This window comes from Aethalodelphis obliquidens, unplaced genomic scaffold, assembly GCF_003676395.1.
Source record: "Aethalodelphis obliquidens isolate GAN/ISIS:26980383/991018 unplaced genomic scaffold, ASM367639v1 scaffold111, whole genome shotgun sequence".
Classification (NCBI taxonomy): Eukaryota; Metazoa; Chordata; class Mammalia; order Artiodactyla; family Delphinidae; genus Aethalodelphis; species Aethalodelphis obliquidens.
The window spans coordinates 1,012,637-1,027,085 of record NW_020838055.1 but is presented as its reverse complement, the minus strand read 5'-3'; the positions used below and the strand labels follow the sequence as shown (position 1 = coordinate 1,027,085).

General features: G+C 50.1%; 1 protein-coding gene across 5 annotated transcripts in view; it reads left to right on the top strand.

Annotated features, from left to right (window-relative positions):
• The first annotated feature begins 1,633 nt into the window (after positions 1-1,633).
• Positions 1,634-14,449, top strand: part of FYCO1 (FYVE and coiled-coil domain autophagy adaptor 1) — an 82,827-nt gene continuing 70,011 nt past the window's right edge. For 4 of the 5 annotated variants that reach the window (XM_027097008.1, XM_027097009.1, XM_027097010.1 and 1 more), the window contains exons 1-3: positions 1,634-1,762; positions 11,168-11,310; positions 14,304-14,410. In XM_027097008.1, coding sequence (XP_026952809.1) covers positions 11,256-11,310; positions 14,304-14,410 — 162 coding nt within the window. In that variant the 5' untranslated portion in view covers positions 1,634-1,762; positions 11,168-11,255. The remainder of the gene's footprint in view (positions 1,763-11,167; positions 11,311-14,303; positions 14,411-14,449) is intronic. The other variant, XM_027097011.1, reaches the window with a different exon arrangement.

The window sequence follows — 14,449 nt, the reverse complement described above, 5'->3', positions numbered from 1 at the left end:
AGTGGATCCCACATGCATGCCACAACTAAGAGTTTGCATGCTGCAACTAAGGAGCCCTTGAGCCGCAACTAAGGAGCCCACCTGCCACAACTAGGATCTGGCACAACCAGATAAATAAATTAAAAAAAAACGTACTAAGAGGAAAAAGAAAATCAGCTTTGAGCATCACCCACAGTTAGAGAGAAGACATGGGCAACAGATGGCACGTGGAATTGGATGGTTGCGGGGAGTAGAGACGAGGGTGGGGGTGAGGGAGGGATATGTAGACCTCCAGCAGGTCCCTGGCCACTTTTGTAGAGGGCTTGTTCCGGGCCCTGTGCAAAGGCTATGGGAGGGCCACGTTGAGGGGAGTGAGACCACAAAGCCCCACTCTCAAGTTGACCAGCCTCTGGTCATTCCTGTGTGGGGAAAGATTTCCATAGGATTACTTTTGTCCCAGGGAATATTGGCCCTTTTTCCAGGTGACCTGGATGAACCCTCTTGACTGAGAGAGAACGACCTGGCTTGATTGTCCACACAACTGGGAACGGACACCTTAAATGTGTCATTAAAATTATTCCAAGGCACTTTGCAGTGAACTGTGGGAGTCTGGGGAAGGAAGTACCCACCTGTGTCTGTTCCCTTGGCAGGGGGACTCAGTTTTAGGGGGACTGCATTTCAGGATGAATGATTTCCCTTTGCCATCTCCTTCCCCCTCTTCCCTTTTCCTTTCATTGTTTCCATCCCAACAGGAAGGATGGAAATCACTTCTCCCCAGTTCCCACAAATTGACTATTCCATCCATCTAACTCACTGCCTTCTCTACAACTGACTCAGAAAAGATGGCTAATGAGATGCCATAGCCTAAATCTATTTCCTTTCCTGAATTATTCTACCAGATAACTCCCCTTTTTGTGCATTTGTAATGTTTGGGCCATGGCTCCTGACTGGACACCAACAGCTAAGTCCTGTGAGGTAGAAGGGTGTTTTGGAGCCCAGTCATAGGCTGAAGTACTCCAGGTACTGTTCCTCTCCTCTCTTGTGACCATTCATTACTAATGAGTGCATTTTGTTCTATTGAGTGCAGCCTCAGAGTGCTTCACAACGTATAAATAGAAAATGTAACTTATAAATAGAAATTGGGCAGAGAGTAGGGAGAAGTTAGGAGTGATAGTTCATTCATTAACACATAGTTTTTGAGCAGTGATTTTAAGCAGGTCCCTGTGTTAAGTAGCAAGGGGGATGAAAAGGTAGACCATTAGGCCCAGCAATATATAATGCTTTTTATTTAGCCCGATATATTAAAACATTATTATTTCAACATGGAATCAATATAAAAATGTTAATGAGCTATTTTACATTCTTTTGGAACTCAGGTGTATTTTGCACTTACAGCACATGTACAATTCAACTCAAACTAGTCACATTTCAAGTTCTCAAAAGCCACACGTGGACAGCACTGCTTTCAGGATCCCAGACATACGATTTGTGGACACACGTGCTCCCAGGGATTGCAAGGGTTAATTTAAAGCCGGCTGCCGCCATGGAACCAGTGGGCGTTGTGAGCAAGTTCTGCGGAGCATGCCGGGAGTTGTAGTCCGTACTCTGTCCGTGCGGTCCGATGGGAGTTGTAGACAGAGGCCCTGTGGAGCATGCTGGAAGTTGTAGTCTGAGCCAGTCTGCGGAGGGGTCTGCGTATCATGGCCGCCGACACCGCGCTCTCGTACTCTTCCGCTTGGCAGCAGAAAGTTTCGGTTCTGTCCCAGCGTGGACCCACGAGCGCGTAAGTGCTGCGGATGGCCGTCCGGACTCATGGGGCACCTCTAGTTGCTGTCGTCTCCGGAGCGGAGAACTTCCCTCCAGGCGCGGCTTGTCACCTGTTGCCCTTACCGCCTCCGCCCTTATGCCGGGTGTCCCACAGACTCCGCCGGAGCCCTTGCCCAATGCCCTTGCCCTTGCCCAGCGGGCCTAGGAAGCACCTAGGGCCGGTGAATCTGACCCTGGAACCCAGGCTGCCTCTGGTAATCAGTTAGAAAGACAGACAGCCCCCCTCCCCCCTCCGCCCAAACACCAGTTCCAAAACACCCGACGGCCAAGGATCCCACATGTGTGGTCTCAGAACAAGCCTTGGAGTCTTTAAGCACAGGAGGGACAGGTCCCCGAGTTTCTGCTTGCATTGTCCAAGAAGCCGATAACCTGAAGAGGCGTATTTCCTGGCTCAGCTGGGCCGGGACAGCCCAGACCTTAACTTTGCAAAACTCCAAGACTTAACTTTGCCCGGGTCTCTCCCCTCTCGTAAGGGGACGGTTTGTTCATCCTGGGCCATCCCCAGGCCATGGCCCATTCTCTTTACCCAGTGTCTCTTGTGCTTTGGTGTAGGGTTTCGAGATAGCCCCCAGGTGATTGTTCCTGAAACACCTGTGGATTTTTGGATTGTGGTGTGGCTGCACCGGACTTCGGCTAGGGTCCGTGATATGAAGAACCTAGGCCGGAGGGTGTAAGGGGAGGGCTGAATTTTACTTTTCCTCAGAAAAGCATGTGTGGTTGACACCTTAACCACGTGGCTCCCAGATAGTGCACTTGTGTCATCTGATGCCCCTTGTCACTCTTCACAGTTCCATCCGCTGCCCCCCTCCAGAGCAAAATAGAGCACTCTTTGAAACTACCGGTGTTGGCCGCAGCCTCTCTGTCCCTCTGCCTGTCTTACCACAGCAGTTTCCTTTCCCAACAGAGAAATGGGTCAGGGGCTCTTTGAGGGCAGAGGATCAGGCGTTAATCTGCTCACTGCTCTCCTGCCACTTCCAGCCTTGTGCTCTGTAGCAAGCTTAACTACCCTGCCATCTGCCTAATGCGGGGTGCTGGGTATTGTAGCTGGGGAAGAGCTGTCACGCTGAGGTTCTGCTTTCAGTGGCTCCCACCCCTCTGAAGTGGGCCCATGTTGAGTAGATTCCACTTGACCCTCCCTCCCTTGAGAGCTCCTGTTCAGAAATTATTGAATGCCCTGTACCAGTTTTGAGCCGTTATTATTAATCACCCTGGAAATCAGAGTTAATTGTCTCAGTGATGGGACAGGGCCTTCTTTGATTAAAAGAACGTGAAAAGGCTGTAGGAAAAAGATTTTCTGTTTCTGTTAAAAGTGTTCTTTGCGTAATGCTTCATTTAGTTTTTAATTTGGGAAAACAAACATACAGAATCATTGAAAGAATTGTATAGAGAACATATACCCACCTGTTAGATTCTACAGTTAATATTTTACTCCAGTTATTTTTGTGTTGCTTTAGAGTCGATCCTCTAGCTACTCTTTGGATGGTCTTTGCTCCTTGTGACTGGTTTTGGGACACCAGCATGGGTTCAGGAGCCATGCTTTTAACCTGGTCCTTCTGGGATGGAATGGCCCCCACAGATGTTTGTGACAAGAGGAACCACCCAAAACAGCACAAGATCAGAGCAGTTGGTAACTTTGTCCCATGTTGGTCACTGAGACTGTGGGCTGCTGCCTCTAGAACATACAATAGGCACTCAAGAATGGCAGTCCCCGTCTTCCCTTTAGGGGAGAGGCTTGGCTAATGGGTAACCTGCATTTTCTGGTGATTCCAAGGACAGCTTTGGTGACTCAAAACCAAAGTGTCTTTAAACCTGAGGCAGAGGAAGCGTATTGTCTAGCTGTGGTGTCATGGTGAAAATCACTGATAGGAACTCAAAGTCTGGAGCCACATTCACTAGCCAGCCCAGGCAGCAGAGCAGGTAAGATTCGTTAACCAGAGGCCGCCTGTGAGCAGAGATGATTCGAGTTTGGCCTTGTGAACATCTGTTCACCTAGTGGATGGATGTCATTGTGTTGCTCAAAAGATAAACAATATTTCCTGTTTGTGATCTCAATGCCAGATTTTTTTTTAAGCTTTTGGTTGGTTTAATAGCCTCTGTTTGAACACCTAAATCAATCAGTAGGGTGGGTTTGGAACTGTTTCCATGGGTCTCTGTTTATCATGCTGTTCTTCGATGTGTTACTGTACTGTCCTCATAAGAGCTTCGGCCTCAGAGTGCATGGGCTCCCTGGCTTTTACAGGATGAGGATGACAGAACTGTGCTGATTTGGGCAGGAGGTGTTTCTCCCTCTTCCTCACTTTGGAGCCAGTCAGCCTGGTGGTTTTAGTGGCCGCCGGTGGTCCTTGCTGTTCTCTGTGGCATTTGAAAGAAACCAGGTGTCTGTTTCTAGTTGGGTCAGATCCTCCTCACAGGGATGAGGATGTGCGTGCCGGTGTGTTTCGGAGGACAGACTTAAGGAGAGTCTGTGGTCTGGGTATAGTCCTGTGGCAGTGTGGCTGGTTTCAGAGCCCAAGGGCAGGTCCGGCTAACCATCTCAGGAGCCTGGGGTACTACACCCTTGGCCTGGGGCAGAAAACCGAGTTAGGGGAGCCCTTGGAATCCAGAAGAAAATCCTGAAGGGAAAAAGCATTCCAAGCAAGCCATCAGTCTGCAGAGGGCTAGGCCAAGAGGAGGATCCCTGTAAGAGGTCCAGGGTGGGCTGGCAACTGAACCAGAGGTGGCGGCTTAATGTGGAGCTGGAAGGAACTGTAGCCCCAGGTGCTTTTTCCAGGGCATCTACAGCCTGGGTCAGGAGCAGGGCCTAGAAGCCTCAGCCAAAGTTAACCACCGAGAATGTCTGTTCTTCTCCTTGCACACCTCCTCTGTGGAGGAAGGTAAAGGGTAACCTCTCTCCACTGTATCTGAAAACACACACACACACACACACACACACACACACACACACAGTAGGAAGAGGTCAGTACTTTGAACTAAATGTACCATGGGGCTCACCCAATCATGGCATAATCTTTATCGCATTATTTGTTACATGATAGGGAATGGAAATTTCACAAGATGAATCTGATTCTGCATTCTGAATAGGGTCCAGCTTGGCAGGACTCAGCTGTGATTGAGAGAAGAGAAGACACTTTCCTTGCCCATTGCTTCCTGGATGTTTTCTCTGGGATTTCCAGTGGCAAGACCTCCGCCCTGCACCCCCAAATGTGGATATGTGGCTCCTTCCTGAGCAACTGCCCACCTTCGTAAAAAAGATAGCTTTCTCCAAGCCCAGAAGCAACACCGCACAACCACAAATCCCTCTTGACCCTGCTTTCCTGGGTCAGCAGACTGGAATCGGTGCCAGTTTTGTGTATGTTCCAGGGGGAGTGACCAAGAGACCTGGAATTGTTGGTGGGAGGGAGGGGGCCAAGAGAAGTTTCAAGAAGTGATGGCAAAGTCTCAAGTCTTCATTCCCTTTAAGAAAGAGAAGATTACAAGCAAGGAGTGGTTTGGGCGAGATGACCCAGGCCTGCAGTTGGTCAGCCCTTTAATTATAGGTCTTTAATTATAATTGTGTCGCCTAATGAGCCTTTGTTCACGTGTGCTGAAATCTTGGCCTCTGAGCTGGCCTCTGATAAACTCTTGAGCACTCTCCTGGGCACCATCTAGAAGCTCTGGTGAGGGCAGTCTGCCTGACCACTGACCGTTTCAGCACTGAGCCCCAGGACCTCCAGGCCTTCACAGCTGCAGGTACCAGCCAAGTGCCCCCTTTCCATAGGTGGTAACTAGATAGATGCTGTTGGGTGTGCTGAACCAGGCCGAGGCAATGGACTCTTCGGCAAGGCTTCCTGCTTTTGACTGGTCTGAACTGTCCTTGTTAACATTCTTTCCCAGTCAGGGTGGAGTTGACAACGTGTATGCCCCAGCTTGTTTGGGAGTCGGGGAGGAGCCGACTGTATGGTGCCCTCTCTGGGTCATGTCTTAGCTGTTGTGTTGGGAGCAAGTATGGCAAATTTGGCAGGCAGGGCAGGGTTGTCTTCTATGCCCCAGACCTCCTCCTCCCCTTCTGATCCTTCTTTCCTTATGTGGCTACTCAGATGCTGTTGTCAACTGAAAAAAAAAATACACAACATGAGAGCCGTGGGTTAAGTTTTGTTAAGGGGGGGAAGGTCAGTATATATGGTTTTAGTGAAGGGGGTGCATGCAGTCAGTCACACATTGTGGCAAGGCTTGCTGCTAGTCACGAGGAGCAGATGTCACTGTTAATGATTTGAGTGCTTTTCTGTATATGAGAAGATGGAAGAATTTAGGCTCGTAAAATCTTCTCCTGAAAATGTCGAACTATCGGAAGGCTTGTTCTGCCAGTTTTTCCCAGAGCACAGAGTGCCTCATTCCTGATCTCCACCCTGAACTCCTTTCAGGATGTCTTGAAGGTCAATGGCCGCAGTGGCTTAATCCTTGTAGAGGCAGATGGCAAGTGGCAATTTCAGCTGGCACTGTGTTTCTCCTGCCAGAGCCAGTTTGGGGGCAACATCATGAGTATTAGTCATTTGTACCATAGTGTAAAGAAGTTTCCATGAGTCAGCGTCTTCGTATCTTAATTTGGGACTGAACTGCCGTCTCTGTTGTTTAAGGCACATCTAGGCAGGTATGGGAGGAATTTGGAGGTCAGGGAAGATCCTTTACCTCTAAAATAATACATAGGCTGTGACGAGGAACCCAGGTAACAGTACCAAGTAATAAATAAGAATTTTTAAAAACGCGTTTAGTCCCTTTTCCTCTTTATCAGAAGATTGGATGTTTTCAGACATTCTGGATAAGCTTAAACATAATTTTGAGTTGTTGGCAAGAGAATCCAGTGTTCCCCCAAATTTTATAAAATGAATTTCTCTGGTATTTGAAAGAGCTTGCTAGAGACAGTGATGGAGGTGTTCACAATGTCATGCAACAAGGACCCTGGGTTGATGGAGGTGATTTGCACTTTGGGGGCCTTGCAAGGCGCTGGAGTCCTGGAGCCCATGGCGGTGTGGAGTGTCTCCTGAGTTAGGAGAGCAGGTTGCCAATGGGTTGTAGAGGTCAGGATCGCACTGGTCCATGCCAGAAGTCTGTGATTCCCGTAATATAATAGGAAATATATATTTGATCTCTTACCCTGGTTCCTGGCACAGAGCTTCCCAAACTCTTGGAATTTCCTGAGTAATAGGAGTGTCTTTTGTTATTCATAGCAAAACCCTTTCAACCATAAGCATAACCATATGCTACTAAGATGACTCTTCATGGGCCCCTGGATAGATAGCTTCTGCCTGAGGGCTGGTTGCCAGAGGACTTTCAGCCCCACCCTTAGACCCCTCTGGGGAGTGGAGAGGGGCTGAAGGTGGCATAAATGGCCAGTGGCCAGTGATTTAATCAGTCATGCCTATGTAATGAAACCTCCGTAAAAACCTCAGATGACAGGATTCTGAGAAATACTGTGCTGATGACACATTGAAGTACTGGAGGGCACAGAGCTCTGAGCGCATGGAAGCTCCCACCCCACCCCCCTTATCTTGCATCTCTTGCATTTCACTGTTGCTGAATTGTGTCCTTTAAAATAAACCAGTTATAGTAAAATGTTTCCCCAAGTTTTGTGAGCCGTTCTAGCAAATTATAGAACCTGAGATGGGGATTTTGGGAACCCCAGTTTATAGCTGGTTGGTCAGAGGTACAGGTAGTGACAGGTACTGGGACCTGTGACTGGTGTCTGAAGCCGGGGCAGTCTTGTGGACTGAGCCTTTAACCTATGGGGTCTGCACTGGCTTCAGGTAGTTAGAGTTATAATTGAATTGAGAGACTTCCCTGGTGGTCCAATGGTTAGGGCTCCACGCTTTCACTGCCGAGGGCGCGGGTTCAATCCCTGGTCGGGGAACTAAGATCCCGCAAGCCCTGTGGCATGGCCCAAAAGAAAAAGAATTGAATTGAATTGTAGGACACCCATTAGTGTCAACTGGATATCGGTGTGGGGGAAAAAGCCGCACATTTGGTGTCAGAAGTGTTGTGAGTAAAAAATATCTCATCCCTAAACCAAAGGGCAGGCTTATCTAGAGACACAAGGAAGTTGACCAAGGAGTGGAGAGAGACTGTGCCCCATTCTGTGTCTTTTGAAGTTTAATAATAACCTCAGGCCCAGGAAAAGGGAGGCCAGAATGCGAAGAGTCATTCTTTCAAGTCCATGAAAATAGCATTCCTGTGGTGACCATTTGCTTCCTGAAAACCTGTGAGGTGGTGACCCACAGCTGTGGTGGGTCACTGTGTAGTCACTGTGCCCTATAGGCCCAGCAGCGGTTTCTCAGGGCTCATCTTGGTGGTGAGGCAGAGGGTCTTTGGAAAATCAACTTGTGTAATCAGTGGTTGGGCACAGCTCACCCCGTGGCCTGGGAACTTGGCCTCAGCGGAGGGAGGCACTCCGAGGCTCAGGCGGAGAAGGCCTCCTGGGCTTGGGCTGACACTTGCGGCTTCACCAAAGTGCCAAGAAGTCTTGAAGGAGCATGTTTCTACCTGTTCAGGCTCGTCATTCCAAGATGCCAGTTTGGTTTACAGACACTATTGCCCTTGTGCCAGGCTCCAAAGAGGGCTGGTTTCTAGGAAATCCAGCTGGTCTTATAGTTCATGCGTTGTCCCAGCCAGAGCCTGGATGACTAAGAATCTGTTGTCGTTAGTGCTTCCTTTCCAGGCTCCGCCCTCTCTGTCATTTGCGAGTCTCAGCCTAGTTTTAAGTAAGTATACACAGAGACCCAGTGGACTCATGGGGTATAGGTTATCTTCTTACAAGATTATTTCTTCCCGAAGGTACAAAGCTCTCTGGTGACCATAGTCAAATAAGGGGAGTGCAGGTAGACAAACAGCCTCTACACCTGCTGTGCCCTCCACCCTGGTGCCCTTTCCTCCTCAGGTCTCTTCAATGACGTCCTGTTCATCACCCAACTAAGTTGCCATTACTGAGAGTGTCCACCATCCTCTCCCTTCCCCCAGCAGAAGGAAAGTTCCCTTCCTCAGGTCCCATTGCATCTTGCTAAATTCATACCAATGCTGCTCTTTTGTTTGCTGAGATAAGATGTACAGTATGTGAGTTTTGACAAATATATATTTGTCAAATATATACAGTCATGTAACCAACACCATAATCACGACACAGAGTAGAGTTGCCCAGCAAAATTTCTGCATACTCTCTTGTAGTCAAACCCTCCCTTCCCCCTCAGCTCCTGGCACCCATGGATCTGATTCCCCCCCCAGTGTTTTGCCTTTGTAAGAACAGGATGCAGATGGAATCATAAAGTAGGTAGCTTTTCAGTCTGGCTTCTTTCACTCGGCAAACATCATTTGTTGTGTGTATCCCTGGTTCATTCCCTCTCCTTGCTGAGTACCCATAACTTTTTATTCATGTCTCTGCATGGACCTCTTCTGCCATATCCGCATATCTGGATGCTTTTCTGTCTGTCTTCTTGGTGCACAGCCGAGCTCCTCCAGGGCTGGATGGTGCCTTGTTGCCCCAGTATCCCCAGGCTGCACTTGACCGTGTGGTGCCGGGACAGCTGTGCATTGACAGTGATGATCCTTGGTCCTCTCCTCCTCGCTGGGGGAGGAGCCAAGTGTCTGCCCAGGCAGCAGAGCCTCTGCAGAAGTCTGGCCCATCCTGGGCTCCTGCTCTCTAGGGCCCTGGCTGGTCCCTGCTCAGGCTCTGTGTTCAGCAGCTGACCTAGAGAGCCGCCCAGGGATGGGCAGGCTGGCTTCTGGTAAATCACACCCACCCTCGGTTTGGTGTCTGTGATGGCAGGTGCCAGCACTTGCTAGGGACTTGGGCGGAGTCTTTGTGGATGCCCTGGCTCTCTGGCGCTCCATGTCACGAATTACTGGGAGTGTGGTACAGGTATGTACCTGTCTAGTTCCTCCTAGGCTGGAGAAGCCCTATTTGGGCCTTGTTTTCACTGACTCACAGCTGCACTGGCTTGTGAGTTAAAAACAGGCCTTGGCATATCTGCGCCATGACAGGCCCTCCCCAGGCCTCAGGCTGACCTGGAATGCTTGTGTAAATATTTGGAGGAACTTGAGGTTGGCGACCATTTCTCCCCCTGGATCTTCTTGCCTTGTCTCCTAGAGCAGTAGGGCGAAGAGCGTGGTGGGAGAGTGAGGACCAGTTCATGTTTGAAACACTCAAGGTGGTGGCACATTTGAGAGGCGCTGGAGTTCCGGGCAGTTCCTAGAAGCCAGTGGAAGTGGTTGACATTTGCTGTAGTGACAGTGGCTCCGTTGTAGAGCCAAAGGGGTTGAATTCAGACTGACCAGAGTTCACATCACGATTCCCCTCCCTACTGGCCCGGGGCCTTAGACAAGTTACACAGCTTCTCTGTATGCCAGTTTCTCCCTTGTACGTTATCTATCTCCCAGGGTGCTGCTGAGAATTAAAATGAGTGAGTGTGTAAAGCACCTAACAGGCCCAGTGCGCAGCAGGCCCTCGTCTAGGGGTGGCTACTAAGGCCACCTCTAGTCTTGCCAACTGCTTTTGCCAGCAAATGTTACGCCTTTGCAGCAGACATCTAAGGAAAGGGTTAGAGGTTCTGAAGGGAGAATATGGTGGTGTCCAAGTGCGTGTCCAGACCTCCTTCCGTTGCTGCTCGTATCTCCTCCTCTTTGTTGGTCTCCAGCCACCTCTGTGTCCTTAAATCACTTCAGCAGCTGCCCAAGTAGCGATGGTAACTCGGGACTCACCAGCCGTGAGAGAACTGTAACCGAGCTTAAAATAGAGACTGCCCTTGACTGGTCCTGAGGGCTGCGCAGGCCCCTGACGGCCCCTGGTGTCTGCCCTCCCAAGCCGAGCGGGACTCTGGTGGCTGGAGGCTGCAGACCTCCCTGAGAGGCAAGCCAGGCTCTCCTTGGTCCGGAAGCCCTTAGGGTACGTGTCCTCAGCCTCAGGCCTCCACCGCTGCCTGGGGAGGGGGGAGGGCCCGGCCTGGAGGAGATGGCCGATTTGGTGTGGTGGCACCTTAGGCTTAGCAGGTCAGTGAGCGGGGTTGGACTAGTTCTGGCCTTGGTGTAGCGGGGTGGGGGGAGCCACTGGGAAGCGTTTTTAAAGGTGGAAAGTGCGGCAGGCCTGCCTAAGGGCAGACTAGGAGGGGAGCTCAGAAAGAATAGGTCATGCTATTTAGTTGATCTTGCTTCTTTTGAAGCTCCCAACCAGGTCCCTGTGTCTGAACATAAGTGTATCAGAGAATGCCCACAGAGCAAGGCCCACACAGAAAGGTCAAGCCCTTCCCATTGAGGGAAGATGCCCAGATGGGGCGACTTTGTGCCCAGAGCAGTGTGCCTCTACTACTGTCTTTAAACTGTGTCTGTGACCGCTCCTGTGCAGGTGCCACCTCGGCGTCTGACCACTGCTGAGCGGCCCCAGGCAGGAGGCCCACAGCCAGGAAAGGCGGCCCCTGACGGTCCCGGTTACCATGGCGTCCACCAGCGTGGAGAGCCAGCTGCAGAGAATCATCCGCGATTTGCAAGGTACGGCTTGGCTGCAGGGCACACCGAGCTTGGTGTTGAGAGAGCTGTGACTGTGCTTTTGCTGTTGCCAGCTGAAATTAGCCCTGTGATCTGTGTTTACACCGAGAGTAATCGGAGCCCTCGGGACACATCATATTGAAATATTTGGGGCTCAGATGTCCGCCCTGTTAAGGCTGGGAGACCTTGCCTGGCCCTCCTCTCAGGCACTGTAAAGGCACTTTGTAAACAAAATCAAATACCTCTTTCTGGGTCTGGGTCTGATTTCTGTGTGTGTGTGTTTGTGTTTTCAAACCACCCGTTAAGTCTTTGAATTGTGAGTCTCTGGGAGACGGCGGAATTGGCTCATTTGCAGAGATATTCTGCCTTCTTCTAAGCAGGAAGATGAGACACCCATCTTGCTTGTTTTGCTCTTCCACCTGGTTCCGGGTGGGACTCACTCCAGTTCTGGGCCTGCTGCCCCCCAGACTTCCCTGAGCTCAACGTTGCCCAATGAGAGAGACTTGTGGGCCTTGGCTCACTGGACAAAGGCAAGGCAGGCGGGGGTGCGTGTGCAGAGAGCAGGCTCGGGAGGAGCCCGCTGTGTTCTGTACTGGCTGTGGAGTCCAGGGCCCAGGTTCACCCTTTCAGGTGACGTCCCAAGGGGAGAATTTTGGCAAGTTTTCCGTCCCGCATGAATCACCAGGGCAGGTCTTGTAAGCCTCTCTGGAGCACCAGCACATTTGCTACAACACAGTCTGAAGCTGACTCCTTCCTCCGTGTCATGGGGACCCCAGTGACACTCTCCTGACAGACTCAAGGTGCAGGTTCCTAACTGCTCAGACACAGTGATAACCGACTGCAGTCTCTCATACCCAGGTTAGTTGAGGCCACAACAGTCTTCATTGTGAAGGCAAATATCGATGAGATAAAAATCACTTTCTCAGGTGTATCTCCTGTTTATGTAGTATTTTGGGCCTTCATGGCATTTCATGTGTGCCAGGCACGAGTCTCACAGATAATAATAGCTCATTGAGTCCTCACGTTTGGTCCTGTGAGGCAGGGACCATTATTATTCCCATTTTGCAGATGTGGAAACAGGCACAGAGAGGTTAAGTGACTTGCCTACGGTCACACATCCAGTCAGGCAGAGCCTGGGTTTGCACACACACCTGGTGCCAGGGTCTGTGCTCTTAACCACACCAGTCTACATCCAACTAAAATGTGGGAGATGGCTTTTTTCTTTTTAAATCTATACACACACACACACACATGCACACACATACACACAGAAAGTAAAATGACAGTCCCTGCAGATCTGAGTTTGCCCCTGGTCTTCAGAGGTTTCTCCACAAAGTAAGCCATCTTCTCTCTGTTTTAGTCTCTGGTTCTCAAGGATGAGTCTGGGACCCAGAGGTCCTTATTGGAGGGAAGAGAGGAGCCCATGGCAGAGCTCCTGATCCAGGGAGGAGGACAGGCATCAGAATTTGTTCAGTTGCCCTTTCCCACCCCATGTGCTATCCTCGTCTGTCATGCCCCACATCCCAAGGCCATCTCAACGTCCTATAACCAGCCCTCAGAGCACTTTGGTGGGAATTTTTAAAAGGCACCACACTTTCTCAAGACCCTTTCTTTTCATCTGTTGGTAATTATCAGAGATTAGAGCTGGAAATTTCATATTCCACGTCCAAGGCTCCTTCTTTCAAAATTTCAGGAGTTCCCAGGTCAGGTTATGAGCTTTACCCCAGCCTGAGGGTGGGGGAGGAAGGCTGTGTGTCTTTCCTGGTCCCTGGCTGCCGGCTGTCAGTGCCGCCACAGCAGACACTTCTAGTAGGACACACCAGACCACAGTCACTTGTTGTGAGACTCAGTCCCAAGAACATGTCTTCGCCGTTTGCTGAGCTTTGCTTGAGGAGTCAGTGTTGATTAACTTTTAGCAGCTCAGGCTCAGCTGCAGTCCTGGCAGGTCTGCTTTCTAACCATGGTGTTTGAGAGCAGTGGCTAGGGGTTCCTTTTCTTTCAAGAATTGTCAGAGGAGGTGGCTTTGTGCAGCATGTCCCAGCCATCTCGGCTGGGGACATCTTTCTCAGTGTCTAAACCAGACGCAACTTCTCACGGTCCCTCTGTCCCACGGCAGGGCTGTGAGTGAGAGTCAAAGGGGTTTTTCCTCTTTTTCTACACTGGGAGGTAAATCGTCTTAGAAGTTAAGAGGTGAGCTCTGGGGTCAGAGAGCCCCTGAGAAAACCAGGGTTCTCATTTCAGCTCCGCTGTTTGCCACCCGTGATCTTTGGCTCTGACCTCTCCGTGAGTTCCTCGTCTGTAAAGTGGGGATGATAATGCCAGCTTTCATCAATTCTACCGTGCATTTACGGTAGAAATTTTTTTCACATTTTAACAGCTCTGGATTTGGGATCATCTTAAAATCAGTTGCATCTTAGATTTGTTGAAATAAAGCAATTCCTGCCTCACCGTGCTCTATTGAATGAGAAAAACACGCAGAGGCCTGGTGCCTAGCCAGTACTCAGTTAACAGAAGCAGGTGGTGGTGTCATTCTTGGCATTGTCGTCATGACCTCTGCATATTCTGGGTCCTCTGGAAACCTGGACTTAACTGTACCGAGCAGTGGGGTTACAGTGAAGACCAAGAAACATGGCTGGAGTAGAGGATAAAGCTCTCAGGAAGTCAGTATTAGGGGACTGCTGTATGATTTATCCACACAGCAGACATTTTTGACGAAATACTACTCGCAAATGATAAGGCCTACGTGGTGGGCCTACAGGGATGACCAAGAAATGTGCCCAGTCAGTGAGCTGTTGTGAAGTACCTGTGGGCTCTCAGGACATCCTAGCGCCTTCTGACTTGGAGTTCCCGCCCATGGATGTTTATGTAGTGCTCCACGTGTGCACGGTGCTTTGCCATCATGGGCCACTCAGGCCTGCTGCTCCCCGGGGCCATCCCGCTGCTCTCTCGGAGGCCAGTCTCCATCTGGTGACATGCTCCTGTTTGTTGTCTTAAAGATGCTGTGACAGAGCTAAGCAGAGAATTTAAGGAAGCAGGGGAACCCGTCACAGATGACAGCACCAGCTTGCATAAGTTTTCATATAAACTTGAGTATCTCCTTCAAGTAAGTGACTCCTGTCATGTGTTGATTTCTGCTCTATTG